Source organism: Capricornis sumatraensis, chromosome 13 (assembly GCF_032405125.1).
Source record: "Capricornis sumatraensis isolate serow.1 chromosome 13, serow.2, whole genome shotgun sequence".
In the NCBI taxonomy this organism is placed as follows: domain Eukaryota; kingdom Metazoa; phylum Chordata; class Mammalia; order Artiodactyla; family Bovidae; genus Capricornis; species Capricornis sumatraensis.
The window spans coordinates 32,945,432-32,968,913 of NC_091081.1; the positions used below are offsets into that span (position 1 = coordinate 32,945,432).

At 36.0% G+C, this 23,482-nt stretch overlaps 1 protein-coding gene across 3 annotated transcripts in view; it reads left to right on the plus strand.

Moving 5' to 3' along the window:
* Positions 1 to 21,244, plus strand: part of HACE1 (HECT domain and ankyrin repeat containing E3 ubiquitin protein ligase 1) — a 104,939-nt gene extending 83,695 nt beyond the window's left edge. For all 3 annotated transcript variants that reach the window (XM_068984870.1, XM_068984871.1, XM_068984872.1), the window contains 5 exons: positions 8,608 to 8,739; positions 13,248 to 13,346; positions 13,626 to 13,696; positions 19,660 to 19,773; positions 20,568 to 21,244. In XM_068984870.1, coding sequence (XP_068840971.1) covers positions 8,608 to 8,739; positions 13,248 to 13,346; positions 13,626 to 13,696; positions 19,660 to 19,773; positions 20,568 to 20,670 — 519 coding nt within the window. In that variant the 3' untranslated portion in view covers positions 20,671 to 21,244. The remainder of the gene's footprint in view (positions 1 to 8,607; positions 8,740 to 13,247; positions 13,347 to 13,625; positions 13,697 to 19,659; positions 19,774 to 20,567) is intronic.
* Positions 21,245 to 23,482: the final 2,238 nt, after the last annotated feature.

Genomic DNA, 23,482 nt, shown 5'->3' on the forward strand with positions numbered 1-23,482 from the left:
ACAGGCTAACTACGTATTTGGTTTTAATTGGAGAATAATTGGTTTACAATGTTGTATTGGTTTCTGCCATACAACAGGGTGAATCAGTCATAACTATATGTATATCCCCTTCCTCTTGAGCCTTCCTCTCACCCTGCCCACCCCTGTAGGTCATCACAGAATGCCAGGCTGGGCTCCCTGTCTTATATAGCAGCTTCCCACTAGCTGTCTGTTTTACACGTGGTGGTGTATGTATGTCAGTGTTACTTTCTCATGATGAGCTTCGGTAACAGAGGATCTCAGTCACTAATATGTTAGTTCTCAACTTTTGTTTTTCTAATATAAACAATTGCCACAATAAATTGAGCCTTTTCATTTTCTAATATTAGCAGTAAGCAATAAGCAAGCTGATTTTTTAAATTAAAAATCTTTAGAAATATCTTAAATTGATCACTTGATTTAGAATTCAGTTTACAAGTAAAAATGTCACATTGTCTTCTTTAGACATGTTATTTTTAACATATATTTCTGTCATGAATTTTTGTTATTCTAGGGCCAGCGTTTTACTTATTTATCTTTATAGATGTAAAGTTATAATTGTCACATTTGTAGTCAACTTCAGAATTTGTAAGCATATTGAATCTTAAATGATTTGCCAAGCTTGTTAGTAAGAAAAAAGTCTATGTAAGCTGGTCTCCACATGGGGGAGTCATTTATTCCTGTTTTATTGAAAGGCTTTGGTAATTATAGACTGAAACCAAATAGGCAAAATACATTTGTTTAAAAAAAGGTACATTAATAAATACAGATAATATAGGAAGAACAATATATATCAGTTCCACATTTGAAATAAAATGCTCTTTTAAATTTAATTTTTATCTGTGATTTGTTTTAAAATCTAGAGGAAAAAAAACACCTTTCGTTTCACTTTAGAAAATGACTGAATTACCAGGGGATTAACATTTACATTTAAATGGTGTTTTCAGCTTTTTAAAGAAGAGCGTTTTCCTTTCACTTTTCATTTTCAGTTTTAAATTCTTGACCAGAAGGTGTTAGGAATGAAATATTTTTGTTAGACCCAGTTCTACTTCTTAGAACTGGAGTAAGCTTTGTGGCTTTTAAGCGTTAACACCTTTACCCTACTGATCATAAAGTTCATTCAGGGTAGGAGGGGAAAAAAGTGAGGAAAGATGGGACAGGATATCAGGGAATGTACAAAATAGCATGGAAAAAAAAAAAAGAAATAGCATGGAAATTGAGTTGCAGAGGAAAAGCATTAAGTGATCAGATAGGAGTAATGAAGGGGAGAAAGAAACGTTCTGGGTATATAGGAAAGCACAGAGATGATAGAGCGTGATATGTTTCTGTAAGCATGGGTAGGTCAGATTTGTAGATGTTAGTTTAGATTGCGAAGTAAGTGAATAGGAGAGGATGAGGTGGAGGGAGTAGACAGGGGCCAAATCCTGAAAGACATTGCATCCACCATTATAAATTTGAAAGTTACTCTGAAGGCTAGAGGATGATTGCAGATGCTGTAGAGGGCAATGACATGATTGAATTTCTGTTTAAATTTTTTTTTTTAAAGGAAAACAGCACTAATCTCAGCTTGGATTGTGAAGAATGAGTTGAAATGGGGCAATATTGGAGTCAGGGCAACTGATAGGTGATGGTGGAATTGGTGTTGGGGAGCATGCACAAGGGATTTTATAAGACAGTGGGAGCAAGGATACAGAAAATGAGAGCTTTTTAAGATGTAGAATTTATGGAACATGGTATCCATACTAGCTGTTTGGAAAGGTGAAAAAGAACTGGAGGATGAGCTGCTTAGGTGGGTGGGCTCCAGATGACAAGTGGTATCGTTATCCTCCTAGCCATTAACCTCATCATAGCATTTGTATTTTCTAGTGATAGTAATAACCACTGCCTGTTGAGTCTATATTTTATGTATTTGAGCCATGTTCTCTGTGCATTTCTCATTTACTGTAACAACCTTTTGAGGTAATTATTTCTATTCTTTTAGTGTAGAAACAGCTTTAATAATAAAAGCATGTGATATTTATTAGGTGCTTATAATGTGCTAGGCACTGTTAAAGGTGTTTTATTTGTATTAGCTTAAACAATCATATGAGATCTAGATACCCATTTCTGCAGGTGAGGAAACAAGCATGGCAAGGTTAAATTGCTTTCCTCCAAATTGCAGGGTAATAAATGGTGGATGTGAATCCAGACAGTCTATAAATTTCAAGCCTGAGCTTGTAACTATGACATTATATTTCTTTAGAAATTAAGTAACTGTCTAAGGGCTTAAAATTGGTGACTGGTAGACCCTCAGTTTAAATCGAGTTCTGTATGGTTGTATAACTGCTGGGTCTCTTATCTACTGAGGCAGTGAATATGAACAAGGTAACAAACACAAATTTAGTATGCTTTCCAAATTTATGATTAGCAAAGGTTAAAGGTGGGGAGGGAGGGAGGGATAAATTAGGAGTCTGGGATTAGCAGTTATATACTACTATATATAAAACAGATAAACAACAAGGACCTACCATGGAGCACAGGGAACTATACTCAATATACTGTAGTAACCTATGATGGAAAAGAATATGAAAAAGAATACCCCCCCACACACACACACACGTACATAACTGAATCATTTTGCTGCACACCTGAAACTAACACCATTTTATAAATCAACTGCACTTCAATTTTAAAAACTTGGTATGGTTTCCTCCATTTCATTTTTATTTGGTTGTTCTCAGTGTGTATGTTAACTATGCTGTGCTCAGTCATGTCTGACTTTTTGCGACTCCATGGACTGTAGTCCGCCAGGCTTCTCTGTCCATGGGGATTCTCCAGGCAGAGATACTGGAGTGGGTTGCCATGCCCTCCTCCAGGGGATCTTCCCAATCCAGGAATCGAACCCAAGTCTCCCACATTGCAGGCGGATTCTTTACTCTCTGAGTCATCGGAGAAGCCCAGTCTGTGTGTGTACTCATTATTATATTTTATGGCCGGTTTCATTTGATTTATTTCACATACAGACACATTTGATGCCTGTATTAGTAAAAAATTGAAACTTCTCTATATAGATGATTGACTTAAAGTGGATTGCTTAGGTGTGTCCTCAGAAAAGTATACTATGAAAGATCTTTTAATACTCTGAAAACTTTTAAAACAGTTTAGGTCTAAGGTTCTCAATATGGAGTATATTTTTTGATTTGGGTTTTAAATTATCTTTAGTAAATTATCTTTTTAAATTATCTTTATCTTTTTGTCAACAATGGAGAATATATTTTTCTTTGTATTTCATATATTCTAAAAATTCACTTCAAAAATCACCAAAGCCATGTAATGGTAATCTGAAGAATCACTGTTTTCAGTGACTGAATTTGTTCCAAGGAAACTGAAGTAATAGGATATTTATCATACTATCAATCTTTATAGTTTAATTTGTGACCTTAAAAATAATACACTGGTAAAGGATAAATTATTGGAAAATGTTACATTGTTTAAATGTGCCTCTCTTTTCTTATACCTATTTATTCATGTGGAAGAAACCTGGTGTCTTTTGAGTTTTCCCTGAAGAAATTTTCAGTAAGAACTCTTACATATGATAGCAATACTAATCAAGTGGATAAGGCCAGGAAAGAAGCTTTTATTGTTAAAGGATTTATATTCAAACAGTGAATTGCATTGTGCCAGTTATAATGCCATTTAAACTGTTCATTTAAAACTAAAAATAACTATTTTAAACAATTTTACAGGTGTGTCCAAGTTTATCAGTTTACTTCGAGGGGGATAAGAACATCTTGCTTTCACTATTAAAAGTTAACTATTAGTTAAGTAAGTCTATCTTTAAAGAAGCGTAGTGAAAAAAATTTTCAAGAGGAAAAATAGCTTTTAAAAAAGGTGTCAGTTTTCAGCATTACCACTACCCCTCATAAAAAGACATAATTTAGACTCAAAGCCTGAAAAGAAGTTAACATTTTAAGGAGGATTTCAAGGGATGATATTGTTCATTCCATAGGTGCAAAAGACTAGGAGATTTTAAAACAAAATGTTTCTGTAACTATGTATGTAGTTTAACTAGAATATTATATCTGAAAACTGAGTCTCAATCTTACTGTTTTTATTTTTTCCCTTTGCAGTTATTTTTTGCTTACCTATCTTATATCAGTTATGAGGCTCGGGGTTGAGCTTGAAAGAATTTGCTAAGGCTCTTTTTTATTGTTATGATAGCTTATGGTGAACAATGTTGGATTTGTGATCTCTGAAGAAGATTTAGCTTTGGGACCAGGGACCAGACTTGATTATTCAAGAGCTTCTGTATAGCAGAATTTTATTAAAGTATGAAAAGGGACAGAGAAAGCGTCTGACATTAACGTCAGAAGAGGGACGGAGAGTGCCCCATTCGCTAGTCTTAGAAAAGGGAGTTACATACTTTTTAAAATTGCTTATTACAGTAAATCAAAAGAATGTCTCAAGGTTGTAAAGATCTTACTAGACCCACTCCCATAATTTACATTTTAAGATAAGAGGATTAGCCAGAAGGTTTTCAGGAAGGAGAAACTGTCCTCAAGCAGGATACAGTGTTGTTATATAATGCTTAGTACAGAGTTTAAGCTGAGTTGTTTGTTGTGTAATCGTCAGTTCCAAGCTTAAAGAGAAAAACATTTTATGTGACTAAGACTAAAGAATGTAGAGAAAAGATGTTTGTCCTTTCTTCCTCCTTGAGAATCCCAGACCCCATATCCACTTCAAGAGCCCCAGACCCCTTTCTCCTCCTGGAGGACCTCTGACGTTTTACCAACCTGCCTAGGAATTGACTTAGTTGCCTGTGCTGAGTGAGACTTCCTAAGTTGAAAACTTTCTATAGTCACAGCTATTTCACCAGATTCTTTAGTATAGTTAATTCTCCAGTTTAATTCTGTGATATCTGGTATTATTTTATGCCCTCAAAGGATTAACAAAACTCAGGTAGGAACAAATATGACTCCTGCTGCTGTTGCTGCTGCTAAGTCGCTTCAGTCGTGTCCGACTCCTAGGATGTGCAATCTGTTGGCGATAAAATATCCCTCACCCCTGAGTTATGTCATCTCTTTAAATACCTTAGAATTAAGTGAGATTTTAGGTTTCACTTATATTTCATGTTTATTTGAGCAACTCTTTATGCCAGTGTTTTGTGGACTGCTGGTCATCTACATGTTGACTGTTTCCTTAGAGCATTTAACATATTTGATGTAGTTACTCAGGAGCATGAAATGTGGGGGTGAGTCACTTGGCCTTTGTAGCTGGTGGGACTGTAGCCAGTGTAGTACTTCTGCACAGTATGAATAGTAAAAATGTTAGTGTATAGTGATAGTTGATGTTCATAGTAATAATTGTATTATCAAGAACATGTTAATATGTGTTACTGTCTTTGAGGATGTGTTCTGTAAGGAAGCAGGGAAACATTTTAGAAACAGTTGGATTTAGATTTTTTTCTATTAAACACTTATCTTTCAGCTATCTGAAAACTCTCACTTTACTAAACAACTCAGAAGAATTTGTGCTGGCTAGGATTTTATTATTTTACTGAGAAATAATTAGACCAAGATTTTTCCATATTTAAATTAATATGGAGACTGGGATTTGAAGGAACTGATTTTTCACAAATTGATATCCAATAACTATGGGCCAGAGCTATAAAAATAAGTGTGGGAAATAGTATATTTGTGAAAATTAATTTTTTAAAACAGAATGTATGTGGAAATAATAGGAATTAATTGATAGAAAAGTATGTACTATTCAGATAAAAATGGGATGCAGTGGCAAATTAAAATAGATAAAACTATACTTGAGCAGTTAATGCTTCATAATTTGAGGTGTTGATTAATGATTCAAGTGAATAGTACCTTAAGATAATAAAAGCAAAATCTCTTGAGAGAAATATATAATTAATGAATGGAGCAGAAAAATTTTTACTATTTTCATGAAGCAGTTTAGTTAGAACAGACATCAATTAAAAGATAATCATGTGTTAGTGCAAAAATCATTGGTAGTTATTATGTGTATATTTTATTTGTTAGATTGGATCCTCAAGATTCAGTTTGTGTTTCTGTTTGATTGGCACACGTTTCTATGTCCCCCTCTAAATACCTGGATGTAACTTGTAGAATCTGATTAATTCCTATTCAGTGGAGAAAAACCTTTGGGTGGTTGGGAGTGGGATTTGGAGTGAAAGTAGATTGAATAGTGTGCTATATAGATGGTAATAGATAGTAGCTTTCCCCATGCCAGATTGCAGAAAGAGCCATGCAGGATTGGGGAAAGCTGTGAGCAATCCATTGTGACAATCCTGTAGCTCTGAGATGTATGGAGAATTCATAGCTGGAGTCATCCAACGTGTTGGCTCAGTGCCTGTGGCCATTTTTTAGGAGTTGAGGGGAACTGTGTCAGATTAATAACCCCCCAGAAAAAGATTAAAAGAAGGGGCTTAAAATAGGTTTTCTCTCTCTGCGTTTAGAGCATTCTTTCCTGGGAGGTGAGAACTATATACATAATGCTTTTAATTCTTGAAGTTTCACTTAGATGGGTAATTTAAAATGTATGGATAATAATGGGAACTGGCACTCCAGAAGAATCCCATGGACAGAGGAGCCTGGTGGGCTGCAGTCCATGAAATCACAAAGAGTCGGACATGACTGAGTGACTGACACACACACACACACACACACACATACATGAATAATAACAATGATAGGGTTTATATACAGAAAGATACAGTCATTCACTTTGATTTGAGCCAAAATACATTTTTTTACTGCTAGTTAAATTTTAAGTGACACTATTCTTGATGATGTATATTTTAAATATGTCAAAATAGCTTACCATAACTCAGAATGTTCTTGTTTAACTCAGAATAGGCTGCACTTATTTGAGTCATTTGATCAAGTTCAAAGTGTGTTTTAAATAAATTTATTGAATGTATATTCATCACCTTATTTGTTGAACAGAAAGCAACAGCCACATTTTTAAGAGCTGAGGATCAGTTCAGTTCAGTTGCTAAGTCCTGTCTGACTGTTTGCTATCCTCTGCACTGCAGCACACCAGGCCTCCCTGTCTGTTCACAGTTCACATATTGCTGAAGCCTGGCTTGGAGAATTTTGAGCATTACTTTACTAGCATGTGAGATGAGTGCAGTTGTGCAGTAGTTTGAGCATTCTTTGGCATTGCCTTTCTTTGGGATTAGAATGAAAACTAACCTTTTCCAGTCCTGTGGCCACTGCTAAGTTTTCCAAATTTGCTGGCATATTGAGTGCAGCACTTTGACAGCATCATCTTTTAGGATTTGAAATAGCTCAGCTGGAATTCCATCATCTCCACTAGCTTTTTTCATAGTGATGCTTCCTAAGGCCCACTTGAGTTCACATTCCAGAATGTCTGATTCTCAGTGAGTGATCATACCATCGTGATTATCTGGGTCATGAAGATCTTTTTTGTACAATTCTTCTGTGTATTCTTGCCACCTCTTCTTAATATCTGCTGCTTCTGTTAGGTCTATACCATTTCTGTCTTTTATTGTGTCCATCTTTGCATGAAATGTTCCCTTGGTATCTCGTTTCTTGAAGAGATCTCTAGTCTTTTCCATTCTATTGTTTTCCTCTATTTCTTTGCACTGATCACTGAGGAAGAGCTGAGGATATATACTGGTAAACAAACAGAACCTTTGCTTGCAAAGAGATTACAGTCTAATGAGACATTTAAGAAAAAAAAAAAGCAGTAAATATACAGACGGTGAGACCTGAACAAGCTGTGTTTGGGGGATAGAGTGAGGGAACAAAAGGGAAAGTGGGAGGAAATGAGATGAGAGGGTAAGGCAGAGGTTGGGTCATTTGGGGCCTTATGGACTAGAGAAGGAATTTGGGCTTTACTCCAAGTGTCATGGGAAGTCATTGTAGGGTTTTTGAAAGGAGGGTTATGTGATCTGAATTATATATTAAAAAAATATAAATATATATATGCACACATAGTTTAAAAAGTTGCTCTAATGTGGAGAAGAAGCAATACAGAGGCAAACATGGCAGCAGTGACACCAGATAGTCTAATATCCAGATGAGAGATGATGGCTTGAACCAAGGTGCCGCCAGCGGAGGTGATGCCACAGGGTCTGACTGAGAATATTTTTTGAAGATAGAGCTGATAGCACTCCCTGATAGAAGCTGTGAGAGAAACCTGGATGATTGACTCCTAGGATTTTGGCCTAAACAGCTTAGTGAATGATAGATTACTCTTTTGCTGAGATGTGTGAACATTGGTGCCAAATTAATTCTAAACCTTTATTTCTAAAATGAGAAATGGTCAGCAGTATCTTCAGTTCAGTTCAGTTCAGTCACTCAGTCGCGTCCGACTGTTGGCGACCCCATGAATCGCAGCACGCCAGGCCTCCCTGTCCATCACCAACTCCCAGAGTTCACTCAGACTCACATCCATCGAGTCAGTGATGCCATCCAGCCATCTCATCCTCTGTCGTCCCCTTCTCCTCCTGCCCCCAGTCCCCCCTAGCATCAGTCTTTTCCAATGAGTCAACTCTTTTAAGTATGTGAAATTAAAAAAATAATATTCACAGAAACCTTTTTTTTTTAATAGGCGGAGTACGTCCAGCTTGTCACTGAACTGCGAATGACAAGAGCCATTCAGCCTCAGATCAATGCTTTTCTACAGGGCTTTCATATGTTCATTCCACCATCCCTCATACAACTTTTTGATGAATACGAATTGGTAAGGAAAAGCATCAGTTCTTTTTCTGTTACAATACAAAATAAAACTCCATTTGATATAATTTAGAAATAATTTTAGTGCACAAAAGTGAATGGAATAATGTAGAAAATATGGTAAACCATTAAAATGTTCATGTTTAGGGAGTTGTAAGATTTGTGATTGTGCTTCTCTAAAGGGTAATAACTAGGATCAGTTCAGGTCAGTCACTCAGTCGTGTCCGACTCTTTGCGACCCCATGAATCGCAGCATGCCAGGCCTCCCTGTCCATCACCAACTCCCAGAGTTCACTCAGACTCACGTCCATTGAGTCGGTGATGCTATCCAGCCATCTCATCCTCTGTCGTCCCCTTCTCCTCCTGCCCCCAATCCCTCCCAGCGTCAGAGTCTTTTCCAGTGAGTCAACTCTTCACATGAGGTGGCCAAAGTACTGGCGTTTCAGCTTTAGCATCATTCCTTCCAAAGAAATCCCAGGGCTGATCTCCTTCAGAATGAACTGGTTGGATCTCCTTGCAGTCCAGGGGACTCTCAAGAGTCTTCTCCAACACCACAGTTCAAACGCATCAATTCTTTGGCGCTCAGCCTTCTTCACATCCACACATGACTGCTGGAAAAACCATAGCCTTGACTAGACAGACCTTAGTCAGGAAAGTAATATCTCTGCTTTTGAATATACTGTCTAGGTTGGTCATAACTTTTCTTCCAAGGAATAAGTGTCTTTTAGTTTCATGAGTTACTATCTTTAGCATTCGAAAATGGAGGTGTACTTATGAGTTATTAAACAGAAAATTATAATCTTTTTCTGGACCAATGTATAAAAAACAAATAGCAACAATACAGATAATTGACAAAAACTTTGCCTTGTAAGTTGTTGATGCTGGTAAGTTTTATAAAACTTCTTACTGAGTTACAGTATACATGAGAAAAATATAACCTAACCCTAACATGCGTCATACATGTATAGCTTGATGAATTTTCACACTGTGTACACCCATGAAACATCTGGATCAAGAAACTGAGAAATCCTAATATCCTAGATCCTTGTGATGTTCCCTTCCAGTCACTTTCCCCTCATGGGCATCCACTCCCCTGATTTGTTATGATATAGGTTAGATTACCTGTTTTTGAACTTATGTAAATGGAATAGTCACCTAGAATATGTCTGACTTCTTTAGCACAACTTTTTCTTTGTGAGAATCATTTGTGCTGTTGCATGCAGCTGTAATGTGTTCATTCTCATTGCTCTATAGTACTTCATTGTGTCAGTCTACTTTTTTTTTTTCCTGTCCTTTCTACTCTTGGTGAATATTTGTTGGGTACTTTTCAGTGGTGTGAGTTATAAATGGGACTTGGATTTGGAACCTTTTTTGTGACTTGTGTGTCTTTCATAGGAAAGGGCTCTGCTACACTGGGATAGGAAATTTTTTTTAAAAAGTTGACTCAAATATCTCAGTTCATTTCATCTAAGTTCATGGCATAAACATGTTCATCAGAGTTCAAGATACAGTTTAGATTCTAGAGTTTTCATGAAAAGAAAGTATTTAGTAGCATCAGTGTCCCTACAAATTGATGTGTTCATCAAGTTGTGGACAGAATGCAGTCTCAAGTCAAGAGATGATCATTAGGCTCAAAAATGGTGACAACATTGTTGTGATTACTATATCTATAGTATTATTACAGGTGAAAGTGAAGTGAAAGTGAAGTCGCTCAGTCGTGTCCGACTCTTTCGACCCCATGGACTGTAGCCCACCAGGCTCCTCCGTCCATGGGATTCTCCAGGCAAGAATACTGGAGTGGGTTGCCATTTTCTTCTCCAGAGTTGCAGGGTTCCTCAAATGTCTGAGGGACTGTCCTGCCATACTGTGCTGCTTATGAGTTTATCCACGGTGGTACCAGGGTATTAAAACACCGAGCCATGTGAATACTATGAACAGCTGTGAACCCTTGCATGACACAGTTTCTGACTGTTTTGGGGATATATATTTTGTACCCAATTCCAAAAGATCAATTATTTTTTCATATTTTTAAAAATAATAAATTGTTGATTTGGACTAAAATCTTTTGCTATATGTATATGTATTGATATTTTTTATTGTATACTTCCAATTTCATCTTCTTTTAGTCAACTTAATAACTTTTCCCCCCAAGTGTTAAATGAGCTAATAAGAATATTTTGTTCCTGTCACAAAATCATAACATATGATGTTCATGAAATACTTCAAATTCCTTGAGAGAATGTAGTCTCATTTTTATTCACAATTATTAACAATGAAAGCATACTCAATGTTATTAAAAGCTTATCTTCAGCCTAGAAGGGAAGAGGATTAAACTCATGGATTGTAAGAAACATGTAACAATCATCCATATTCCTTTTTTGGTAGATCTGTATCAGTATAGTGCCAGGGAACAGAATTTCCCTAGATGGTTCAAATAAAGAAACTTTACTGAAGGAACTTACAGAGGCATGGGTAGGTTAAGAATAAACAAGATATGGTTGAGGCATCCAGAGAATAGCAACAGGAGAAAGCCTTTATCATCCCTAAAACTGAAGACGCATGGAGGAGTTACTGTGAGGAGCCCTGTGAGAGTCTGAACCACCAGGTAGTAGCTATAGTTGGGGAGGCACAGCTACTGCAAAGATGTGCTGGAGAAGGGAAGGAGCAGAATATACTCTCACCTTCAGACTCCTGCCTGTTGCCCAGTGATGGAACCCAATCTGAGGCCAACAGGCAAGAGAGCCAGTCTGCAGGGATCAGCCATCCGGGGCACAGAACGTGCAAAGGAAGATGGAAAATGTATTTGGGGGTGGTAAATGGATGCTACCAGAATGCCTTCATCAGTTAAAGTATTTCATAATACTATGGTCAGTTGGTTCAGTTGCTCAGTTGTGTCCAACTCTTTGCGACCCCATGAACTGCAACACGCCAGGCTTCCTTGTCCATCACCAACTCCTGGAGCTTGCTCAAACTCATGTCCATCAAGTGGGTGAGCCCATCCAACCATCTTGTCCTCTGTTGTCCCCTTCTCCTCCTACCTTCAATCTTTCCCAGCATCAGGGTCTTTTTCTAATGGGTCAGTTCTTCGCATCAGGTGGCTAAAGTATTGACCATAGCCAAATACTTAGTAAGGAGGACTAAAAGACAACCTAGACAGGAATTATTAAATTATTTGGTCTTAAGACCCCTTATAAGAAAAGAATTTATGTTGCTTATAGTAATTGATACTTACTGTACTTTAAATTTGAACAGAAATGTAAAATATTTTATCAGCTCGTATAAGAATAACAATTCATTACATATTAACATAAATAAGATTTTAAAAATTAAAGCTAAAGAAATTAAATTAATAAATAAAATTATTTGTTTTCCAGAATAAAACAAAAATAGTGGAAAAGTATTATTGTTTTATATCTTTCCAAATTTAATGCCCGGCTTCATAGAAGAAACTGGGTTCTCATACCTGTTTCTGCTTATAATCTGTTGTGATATGTTGTTTGACTGAAATATATAGAGAAAATTCAGCCTCAGTTGGAAAAGGGAGAACCTTGCAGACTCCTTGAATAGATCTCAAACACCCAAGATTTCTCAGACACCCCCTTATATTGACCTTCATTAATCTTTTTCAGAGCACACTGTATACTATATATACCTTATATATTTTTGAGGAGTTGCTGTAGGAGAAGTGACTTTGAACCACATTGTATCTTTCTCTGCAATAACAAGATCTGCTGTTCTGGCTTGTCCATTTTGAGTGTAGGCTAGTTATTGCCTTACTTTAATGAGTAAACACATCCAACTGTGAGATAGATATGGTCTGATTCAGAGATGTGGACAAACTTTTTCATGTTCTGTTTTCACTTGAAGAATACTATGGTAAAATACTTTTGCCATTCTTAATTTCATTCTTAGTTATTTGATTGATATTTCAAAGTCATTAGTAGGAAAATTTTGGTTTTTTTCACCTTATGGAAATTTGACTTTAAAGGATTGAAATTTTATTTCAGAATAGAGTTCTTCTAAGGCCTAAATCTGTTTTGATTTTTAAAAATAACTTTTTATTATGACTTCTTTTTTCTAGTGATTAGAGTTTCTTGATCTTTTCTTTGCTTAACTCAGATTTATTTAGATCTCTGTTGTTATTTCTATACTGAGAGTATAGTATCATTATAAAATTTAACAAATTCATAAAATATATATAAACCAAAGAGAATAATGTTCATAAAATTGTTGCACATATAAACTTGTGGCATATGTGTTTCTATATAAACATGAAGGCTTATGTTTTAATTGTATTACTTTAGCGACATCTCCACATCTCACAGTATTTGTGATTATCAGTATCAAGGGTTCTCTGCCATGTAGTACTTGTTATTGATAACATGCAGACACTGTCACAGAAATAAATCAGTTTTACATGGGATTAGTTTCTAATTAAGACAGATTTGCTATTTAAATGTAATCTCTTTTTTCCCCCAAAGAAGATTAATGAAATATTTTTCTTCTTTCCCAAAGGAGCTACTGCTTTCTGGCATGCCAGAAATTGATGTGAGTGATTGGATAAAAAATACAGAATACACAAGTGGCTATGAAAGAGAAGATCCAGTTATTCAGGTAAAATCTCTCTAGAGCTTAGAATGAAGTTAAGTTTTGCCATTTAATCTTGTAAGCTTTTCAGCACTATTGAATGAAAACCTATATTAATTAACAAAGTAAAGTTTTTCCCTGAATTCTTCTCATGGGAATTCCATATAAAAGCTTTGTATGAAATCTTTTTTGATAAATGAGTTTCATAGAATAAAATATGTTTTATGAATATTACATATTGCTCTGGTACTAAGAAGCCTACAATTGCTTTGAAATATGAGTTTAGTTTTTTATTGTTGTTTTTAGTGGTTCTGGGAAGTTGTGGAAGATATTACTCCAGAGGAGAGAGTTCTTCTCTTGCAGTTTGTTACTGGCAGGTAAGAAGTGTTTTTATGATAATGTAGAAAGAATTTAATGTATTCCATTTCTAATTGATTAGAGATAAGCAACTCAAAGTGAATTATTACTCTGAATTGTCTGTTTCTCACCTTCTTTTCTATATTTTTAGACATTAAACAAAGGTTTGTTTAGGCATTAAAGTTAAAATATATAGTAGTACCCAAAATATGTTTATTTAAGATATAAAAAATGTTCCTGTCAGAACTGTCAACATATATATTAGTTTGTAACTTGGTAGTCTTTTCAATCTGTAAGTCAATAATAGTAGCCAATAGTTGTTGCTGGGACAACACACACACACAATACATATAATATGCATACACAGCATTTTTGTCTTCAATTTTTGTCAGATTTTAATCTTTCAAGATTTGTGGCCTAAAAACTAATTTGTGATACCATACATTGAAAAGTGTACATTTGAAAACAATTAAACATCATCAGTGTTAGAAAACTAAATTATTTAAATCTCTCTTAACTTATAGTTCTGAAAGATGTAAAAGAAAGGTGTGATTTTTCATTCTTGATAACTTAGAATTTCATCTGTATCCTTCTATTTATCAAAATGTAGTTCACTTTTTTTCATTATAAATTTGCACGGTTCTTCTAAGAAGATTGGAACATAGAAAACTAAAAGAAATAAGAAAAACCATCACTTTCCAGCAACAACCATTATAAATAATTTGATATATTTATTTTTTACTACCTGTTTTAAAAGCATAGTGTGAATGTAAATCTATGTTACATATATGTAACTTAAAGTCCATTGTTTTATTTTTTTAATTTTATTTTTTGGCACTGCATTTTAGTTGTGGCATGCAGGCTGTTTGATTTTTGTTGCAGCATGCAGGTTCTTTAGTTGTAGCATGTGGGATCTAGTTACCCAACCAGGAATCGAATCCAGACCCCCTTCATTAAGAGCGCAGAGTCTTTGCCATTGGACCACCAGTGAAGTTCCCACTGTTTTATTTTTAAAGTAGTTTGTAACCATTGTAGAAACTTTGGAAAATGGAGAATATAGATAGGAGAAAATGAAAATCCCACTAAGTAATTAAACTGTTCACAGATAACACTATTAATATTTTGCTGTATTTTTTAGTTTTTTAAGTATATAGTTAGAAAAATAGTTGGAGTCACAGTGTATACCTAATTTTATTTTATTATTATTATTATTTTTTACATTAGTATCATTACTTATTTATTTTCCAAGTCTCCTGACCTGATAGTAGCTGACAAAATGAACACCCCTTAGAACACATGAACCGAGAAATGAGTGACATAGAATCAAGTAGCTGATGCATGAAGAGCTCTGGAGAGAGAAGCTGATGTTCTGGTGCCAGGAACTTCCCTGCCACTGACTCTCCCTTCAATCTCGGGAAAATGTCTTGAATTTCTTCTTCTTTACTCATGATTACTTTCCAAAGGGGATTATAAATCTCTACTGGTTATTTCTCAGGATGAAGATTAGGATCAAATGAGATAATGTGACTTTGTAAATTATAAAAAGCCATAAAACCTTAATAATAATATTGCCATTATTGCTGTCATGAATTCTATTGAGCAGAAGTGTTGGAATTTTGCCTCTCAGGCCAAATGTCTTAAAGGTAGCCACAGACTAGGTTGGGCTTTAGTTTGTCCATGGTGAGTGACCTCTCTGGGTTTTCTCTTTCACTTTTCATGAACCATAACAGCCCACGTCTTCATATGCTTGGCCTTGGCTGGCTCCTCTCCAAAGCTCCCTTCACACGCATGCATCTCATCTACCAAAAAATGTTCCTTGTGGTCCAGAGTGCCTCAGCTGAAGCTTTCCCCATTACAGTTGTTTACTTTCTCTGTAAATGTTAGGTTTTATGGTGAACTGTGGCTTTGGAGATACAAAAGCTCCATCTTGGTTTATTTGGGATAGGCTTTCCAAGAAAACAAAGCCTGTGAGTCTGAGGAACACTGACCCTAGTGTGTCCTGTGCAGTCCTTTTTATCCCTTCTGCTGTGGGCCAGGAAGGCTTTCATTTATCCATCTGGTTGTTGTTCAGTTGCTCAACTGTGTCCGACTTTTTTGCGATTCCATGGACTGCAGCACGCCAAGCTTCCCTGCCTTTCACCATCTCCCAGAACTTGCTCAAACTCATGTCCATTGAGTCAGTGATGCCATCCAACCATCTCGTCCTTTGTCATCCCTTTCTCCTCCTGCCTTCAGTCTTTCCTGGCATCAGGGTCTTTTCCAGTGAGTCTGCTGTTCGCATTGGGTAGCCAAAGGATTGGAGCTTCAGCCTCAGGATCAGTACCTCCAGTGAATATTCAGGATTGATTTCCTTTAGGATTGACTGGTTTGATCTCCTTGCTGTCCAAGGGACTATCCATCTGGGGCTTCCAGTTAATCCTTTATTTGCTTCAGATATTCAGGGTCCTTTTCTGTGCTCCTTTCTTTCTAGACTAAGGAGAGGGGTTGATGCATTTGTGTCCTGTTTTACAAGGAGAAGTGAACACAAACACCATGTTTATTGGGAGAGGCCCTTTGGGATCAGATAGACCAACGAAATGGGCTTGCAGGTGCCACAGCTACTGCTGCTGTTCCCGAGGGATGTGGTGCCCTGTTGCCTTGTAGTTCATTCCTTGGGGGAAAGGAGAGGCCTTAGATGACCTTATTCAGGTCACTTATAGTGTGACATTCTTTTTTTTTTAAATTAAATTTATTTATTTTCACTGGAGGCTAATTACTTTACAATATCGTATTGGTTTTGCCATACATCAACATGAATCTGCCATGGGTGTACATGTGTTCCCCATCCTGAACCCCCCTCCCACTTCCCTCCCCATACCATCTCTCTGGGTCATCCCAGTGCGCCAGCCCCGAGCATCCTGTATCATGCATCAAACCTGGACTGGCGTTTCGTTTCACATATGATATTATACATGTTTCACTGCCATTCTCCCAAATCATCCCACCCTCTCCCTCTCCCACAGAGTCCATAAGACTGTTCTTTACATCTGTGTCTCTTTTGCTGTCTCACATACAGGGTTATCGTTAACATCTTTCTAAATTCCATATATATATGTTAGTATACTGTATTGGTGTTTTTCTTTCTGGCTTACTTCACTCTGTATAATAGGCTCCAGTTTCATCCACCTCATTAGAACTGATTCAAATGTATTCTTTTTAATGGCTGAGTAATACTCCATTGTGTATGTGTACTACAGCTTTCTTATCCGTTTGTCTGCTGATGGACGTCTAGGTTGCTTCCGTGTCCTGGCTATTATAAACAGTGCTGCGATGAACATTGGGGTGCACGTGTCTCTTTCAGTTCTGGTTTCCTCGGTGTGTATGCCCAGCAGTGGGATTGCTGGGTCATAAGGCAGTTCTATTTCCAGTTTTTTAAGGAATCTCCACACTGTTCTCCATAGTGGCTGAATTAGTATGCATTTCCATCAACAGTGTAAAAGGGTTCCCTTTTCTCCACACCTTCTTTTGAATAGCGGCCATTCTGACTGCCTTGAAATGGCCATGTGAAAATGGCGTGGTTTGCATTTCCCTGATAATGAGTGATGTTGAGCATCTTTTCATGTGTTTGTTAGCCATCTGTATGTCTTCTTTGGAAAAATGTTTGTTTAGTTCTTCGGCCCATTTTTTGATTGGGTCATTTATTTTTCTGGAATTGAGCTGCAGGAGATGCTTGTATATTTTTGAGATTAATTCTTTATCAGTTCCTTCATTTGCTATTGTTTTCTCCCATTCTGAATACCTAATTTTTATATATATATATATATATTTTTTATTTTATTTATTTTATTTTTTTAATTTTAAAATCTTTAATTCTTACATGTGTTCCCAAACATGAAACCCCCTCCCACCTCCCTCCCCATAACATCTCTGTGGGTCATCCCCATGCACCAGCCCCAAGCATGAATACCTAATTTTAAAGAATAAATCGAATTAGTCACAGATTATAGACTAAAAATATGAAACAAAGTCTTGTCAGTTTTTTGTTTACTTGGCTTCTTACTGCCAAGAAATACCTAGAGAGTTCAGTAATTTAATAAAAAGTTTAAAATTATTTTTTATATGTAGGAAGGTTAGATTAAAGTTTTATGAAATCATCTCTCATCTCAGTCTCTGAATGCAATCTGTTTTGGTTATTCTTCCAGAGTTTTTCTGACATTTACAAATTTTTATTTTTTAAAAACATTGTTCCTCTTTAAAAAAAACAATATAGTGTTTAAAATGGATTCATTTATAGATCTAATTTTTTAAATGGCTATCTATTCTTAAATCTATTGACCTCTCAGCCATGAAGAGATACCTCACGTCCAAGGTAAGAGAAACCCAAGTAAGAGGGTAGGCGCTAAGAGAGGGCATCAGAGGGCAGACACGCTAAAACCACAATCACAGAAAACTAGCCACTCTGATCATATGGACCACAGCCTTGTCTAACTCAGTGTGAGACATGCCATGTGGGGCCACCCAAGACGAACAGGTCATGGTGAAGACGTCTGACAGAATGTGGTCTGCTGGAGAAGGGAATGGAAAACTACTTCAGTATTCTTGCCTTGAGAACCCCATGAACAGTATGAAAAGGCAAAAAGACAGGACACTGAAAGATGAACTCCTCAGGTCGGTAGGTGCCCGATATGCTACTGGAGATCAGTGGAGAAATAACTCCAGAAAGATTGAAGAGGTGGAGCCAAAGCAAAAACAGCACCCAGTTGTGGATGTGACTGGTGATAGAAGCAAGGTCCAATGCTGTAAAGAGCAATATTGCATAGGAACCTGGAATGTTAGGTCCATGAATCAAGGCAAATTGGAAGTGGTTAAACAGGAGATGGAAAGAGTGAATGTTGACATTCTAGGAATCAGCAAACTAAAATGGACTGGAATGGGTGAATTTAACTCAGGTGGCCATTATATCTACTGCTGTGGACAGGAATCCCTAAGAAGAAATGGAGTAGCCATCATAGTCAACAAAGAGTCCGAAATGCAGTACTTGGATGCAATCTCCGAAATGACAGAATGGTCTCTGTTCATTTCCAAGGCAAGCCATTCAGTATCATGGTAATCTTTGCTAATGTGTGAGATGAGTGTAATTGAGTGGTAGTTTGAGCATTCTTTGGCATTGCCTTTCTTTGGGATTGGAATAAAACTGAGCTTTTCCAGTCCTGTGACCACTGCTGGTTTTCCAAATTTGCTGGCATATTGAGTGCAGCACTTTCACAGCATCATCTTTTAGGATTTGAAATACTTCAACTGGAATTCCATCACCTCCACTAGTTTTGTCTGTAGTAATGCTTCTTAAGGCCCACTTAATTTCGCATTCCATGACATCTGGCTCCAAGAAAGTGATCACACCATCATGGTTATCTGGGTCATGAAGATCTTTTTTGTATAGTTCTCCTGTGTATTCTTGCCACCTCTTCTTAATATCTTCTGCTCCTGTTATGTCCATACCATTCCTGTCCTTTATCGATCCCATCTTTGCATGAAATGTTCCCTTGGTATCTCTAATTTTCTTGAAGAGATCTCTAGTCTTTCCCATTCTGTTGTTTTCCTCTATTTCTTTGCATTGATCACTGAGGAAGGCTTTCTTATCTCTCCTTGCTTTTCTTTAGCACTCTGCATTCAAATGCATTCTCATTATGTCAGGTAACATTTTTAAAAATGCATCCGATGTAAATCTGTGGAAAGATAAGTGTAAAGAATTTTCTAGTTTTCCCACTGTGTAAAAGAATACAAAACAAAAACGTTTGAGCCTAGATAGTTTTCACAGACAGGGAAATCATTTTGGATTCTACATAAAAGCCTCTGTTGCTTGAATTAATCAAGTAAACCATTTATTTATTCAGCAAATATTTAATGAATGTCTATTAGATACTATTCATTTTTATAATTCAAAATATATCTATTTCAAAGATTTTTCTTGCATGGTTACAACTTACTAGATATGAACTCTTAGTTCCAGGGTCCCACATGGTGGATTTGCTAATATCATGGGTGGAAGTGGATTGCAAAACTTCACAATTGCTGCTGTTCCATATACTCCAAATCTCCTACCTACTTCAAGCACATGGTATGTTAAATTGGTTTATTTAAATGCACTGTGAATTTCTGATTAATTTTAAATGATCAAAGGTCTGACTGCTAACTGCTTCATTGAGAGGAAAATCTCAACAGTGATCTCTGTTCATTTTGTAATCACTGATAAATAAAGAACTATATAGTAATAGTTTCTTGCCTTCCACTTTGTATGTAGGAAAATGTTTGAGGAAACTACCTACTTACATTCTGTGTGTGCATGAGTGCTAAGTTGCTTCAGTTGTGTCTGACTCTTTGCGACCGTATGGACTGTAGCCCTCCAGGATTCTTTGTCCATAGGATTCTCCAGGCAAGACTACTGGAGTCAGTTGCCTTGCTCTCCTCCAGGGGATCTTCCCAACCCAGGGACCAAACCCATGTCTCTTATGTCTCCTGCATTGGCAGGTGGGTTCTTTACCACTAGTGCGACCTGGGAAGCCCCACCTATACTCTAATTGAATACATATAGTTCAGATATCACTAAAGTTACACTGTCATAAGTATCACTGAGTTACACTATCATTTCAAACTTAATTGCCCTATTGCTTATTTATTTTAGACTGGAGGGAGCTTATTTTGGTCTGGTAATTTGCATACTAAAGGAAACTGCAGTGCAGCAGGGTTTGGTGTTTTTTTCCTTTTTAAATACTACTTCAGGGTTTTCCAATTTGAATGCAAATTTGAGAGGATGGTTTTATGTTAATTTTGAGTGGTGTTTTCACTTCTAGACAAAACAATAAAATATTTCATAGCTTTCCTATGTAATAGTGGTATATTTTTCTTTTAAAGCATCAACATGCTCAAGTTACCTGAATACCCAAGCAAGGAAATACTCAAGGACAGGCTTCTTGTGGCACTACATTGTGGCAGCTATGGTTACACAATGGCATAATGAAGTCTGGAAAATTCATCTGACTGCTGATGAGCAATTCAGAGTGGCAGAAGTAATTTAGGAAACTGTCAACAGAAAAGCAGCCCAATTGCAGCCCATAGGAAGGGCTGACGTTTAAAATTCATAAAGGATCAGGTTTCCTTTTTTTCTCTCTCACTTTCCCTTTTATGTTTTCTCAGTTTGTGATACAATTAGAAAATATAAAATCACAGTAGTCTTCATTTCAAAAATGGTAATTGAAAATAATAGAAACTGTCCTTTTTCACATTTCTTTAATCTTATCCAAGAGTGTGTTGAGGCAGCATCCTGTTCTACATTCCACATCTCCTATGTAACTGTTATGTTAAAAAGGTGTTGTCTCTTTATTTTTCTGTATAATACATTGTATTAGGACATCCAGCCTGGTATGTCCTATTGCATGTAAAGTGCCGTTTATATTTTGGAAAACTACTGTATAGAATGGGTTAATTTACATTGTATATAAAGCCACAAATATGTATTTTCCCATATTGAATCTATATTGCAATGATGTTTTTTAGCTTTTCAATATTTTAATATGTAAAGTTTAGACTGATGTGACTAAAACGGCTGATGAAATGACATCTGATTTATATATTAAAGCTTTTTCTGTATTGTATGAATTGTTGTCTCAGTTATTCTTATGTTTTGTTTTAATTTTATTTAGATAAAATTAAAATATGATATTTTACCATGTTTATTTTCATTACTATGGATTTATATGTGAAATCTAATGTCACATTTGAAAACATAATCCAGTGTGCAGATTACAATTTAAGTATGTAATTCTTCTTTAAATTTGCTTTTTATGATTAAAATGTTGAATTCAAGTGATATATACCTAATATAGAGCATTGGATTTTAAATTTTAGGGTGGGCTAATCAGTTTTCTTTTGAAAAGACACATTTGAATAGTTACAGCATACCTTTTAGTGGGGAAGCAGGCACACTCCGACATTCAAAAATATAAATGAGGAATTTGTAATGTTTAGGGGCAGGTGGAGAAGGGGATAACAGAGGATGAGATGGCTGGATGGCATCACTGACTCGATGGACATGAGTTTGAGTAAACTCCGGGAGTTGGTGAGGGACAGGGAGGCCTGGTGTGTTGCAGTTCATGGGGTTGCAAAGAGTCGGACACAACTGAGCAACTGAACTGAACTGATGGCCTTGCCTCTGGAAACTAAAAATAGACTATCCAGTGGCATCATTATTGGTAAAATGACTCTTATATGCATATTTTCTCATATATATGCGAACACAGCAGACACTATAGTTGTCTGTGACAAATATAGACAATGTATATATCAATATAGACAAAATGTATATACGTGTATATAGGCTTATATGTTGAAGAAAGCCTTGCTTTGCTAAGTTATAAAACTTCTTTAATACATGTTTTTGGTCCTCTTCCATTATTGTTGGTTTTTTTAATGTTAAGAAAACATCTTTCAACAGATTACATTAGAAACAAGGAAATCTCTTAAAATTACTAGTAGCTCTAAAATTAGGATTCAGATGCTTTATTTACAATAAATGAAGCTAGTAGTTTTTAAAACGTTGGGTTTTGAAATTATTGTACAAGAGATCATTGCCTTCTAACTTCAAATAGGTTATTTAATATTGTGTTGCTTATAATTTTAGTATTTATAAACATTTATTTCTGTTTATAGTCATACATCAGCTTTGTCACGCTGGTCCTTTTGCAGGTATTTATGGAGAGGAGATAATAGAACATTTAAAATCTCATGGTTTTATATCCATGGTTTGAATATTTTTATATAGAGCTAGCAATTTTAGGGTTTGTTCTTTTACATTATCTTTAGTTTCTAAACTTTAAGAATTTAGTTAATACCAAAAGGTTTTATATGGATTAAAATTCCTATTTAAGCTAGAGGCAGCAGGTCTCTAATTTATTCTGTTCCCACAGTTTCTTCTGTAAGTAGATGAATATGTTGAATGCAAGTATAAAAAAATGATTAGAGATTTTCTTCCTCTTTGGGTAAAAGATTACAGTAATAGGAAAATAACTCTTACGACATGTGGGAGTTTCATATAAGGAGAAAAACAGGGAAATACAGCATTTTACAGAAATGAAACTAGAAGGCAACGGAGCATATTGTAGGAAACTGACTAATGAAAACATCTGGGCAAGAGTAATATTATTGATACTATTATTATCATCATAGCTATAATATGATTAACTTAAAGTAAGTCTAAGTAAAGTTATTTGAGAGGATAGTGACCACATAGTTAATAAAAACCATCTTCTAATTCATCTGAAAACAAAAGGTAATAGAATCTAATGAAATCTATGCTAAGCACAGCAAGCTGTGGTGATATCTTTGTTGGCTTGGGTGGCAGAATGGTAGCTTTAAACATAGGTTATGTATTGGAGGCTCACAGATAATTCCCACTCACACATGTGTTTTGTTTGTCGTATCCATTCTAAATGTTGAATAAGTTTTCAACATTTTAAAAAATCAGGAGATTTCACTTAGAAGTCAATATTTTTGACTTTTGAGAAATCAGATAATTTAACATTGGGCAGAGATTCCCTAGAAGGCGTTAGTAGCAGGCTGGAATTGAGTAAAAGTCACTTCTTGGAATGCCGAACATGGACTCCAGTTTGCCATTGTCTTATCCCAACCTGCTTCACTATTTTCCTGGACATTGATGGCATTGGAGTTTGCTTTAAAAAAAAAAAAAGTGTGTTGATTAGAAATGTTCTCTTGGAGTATAAAGTGAAACAAATTCTTTGGAAGGCAATTTGGCAATATCAGACTTTTAAAAT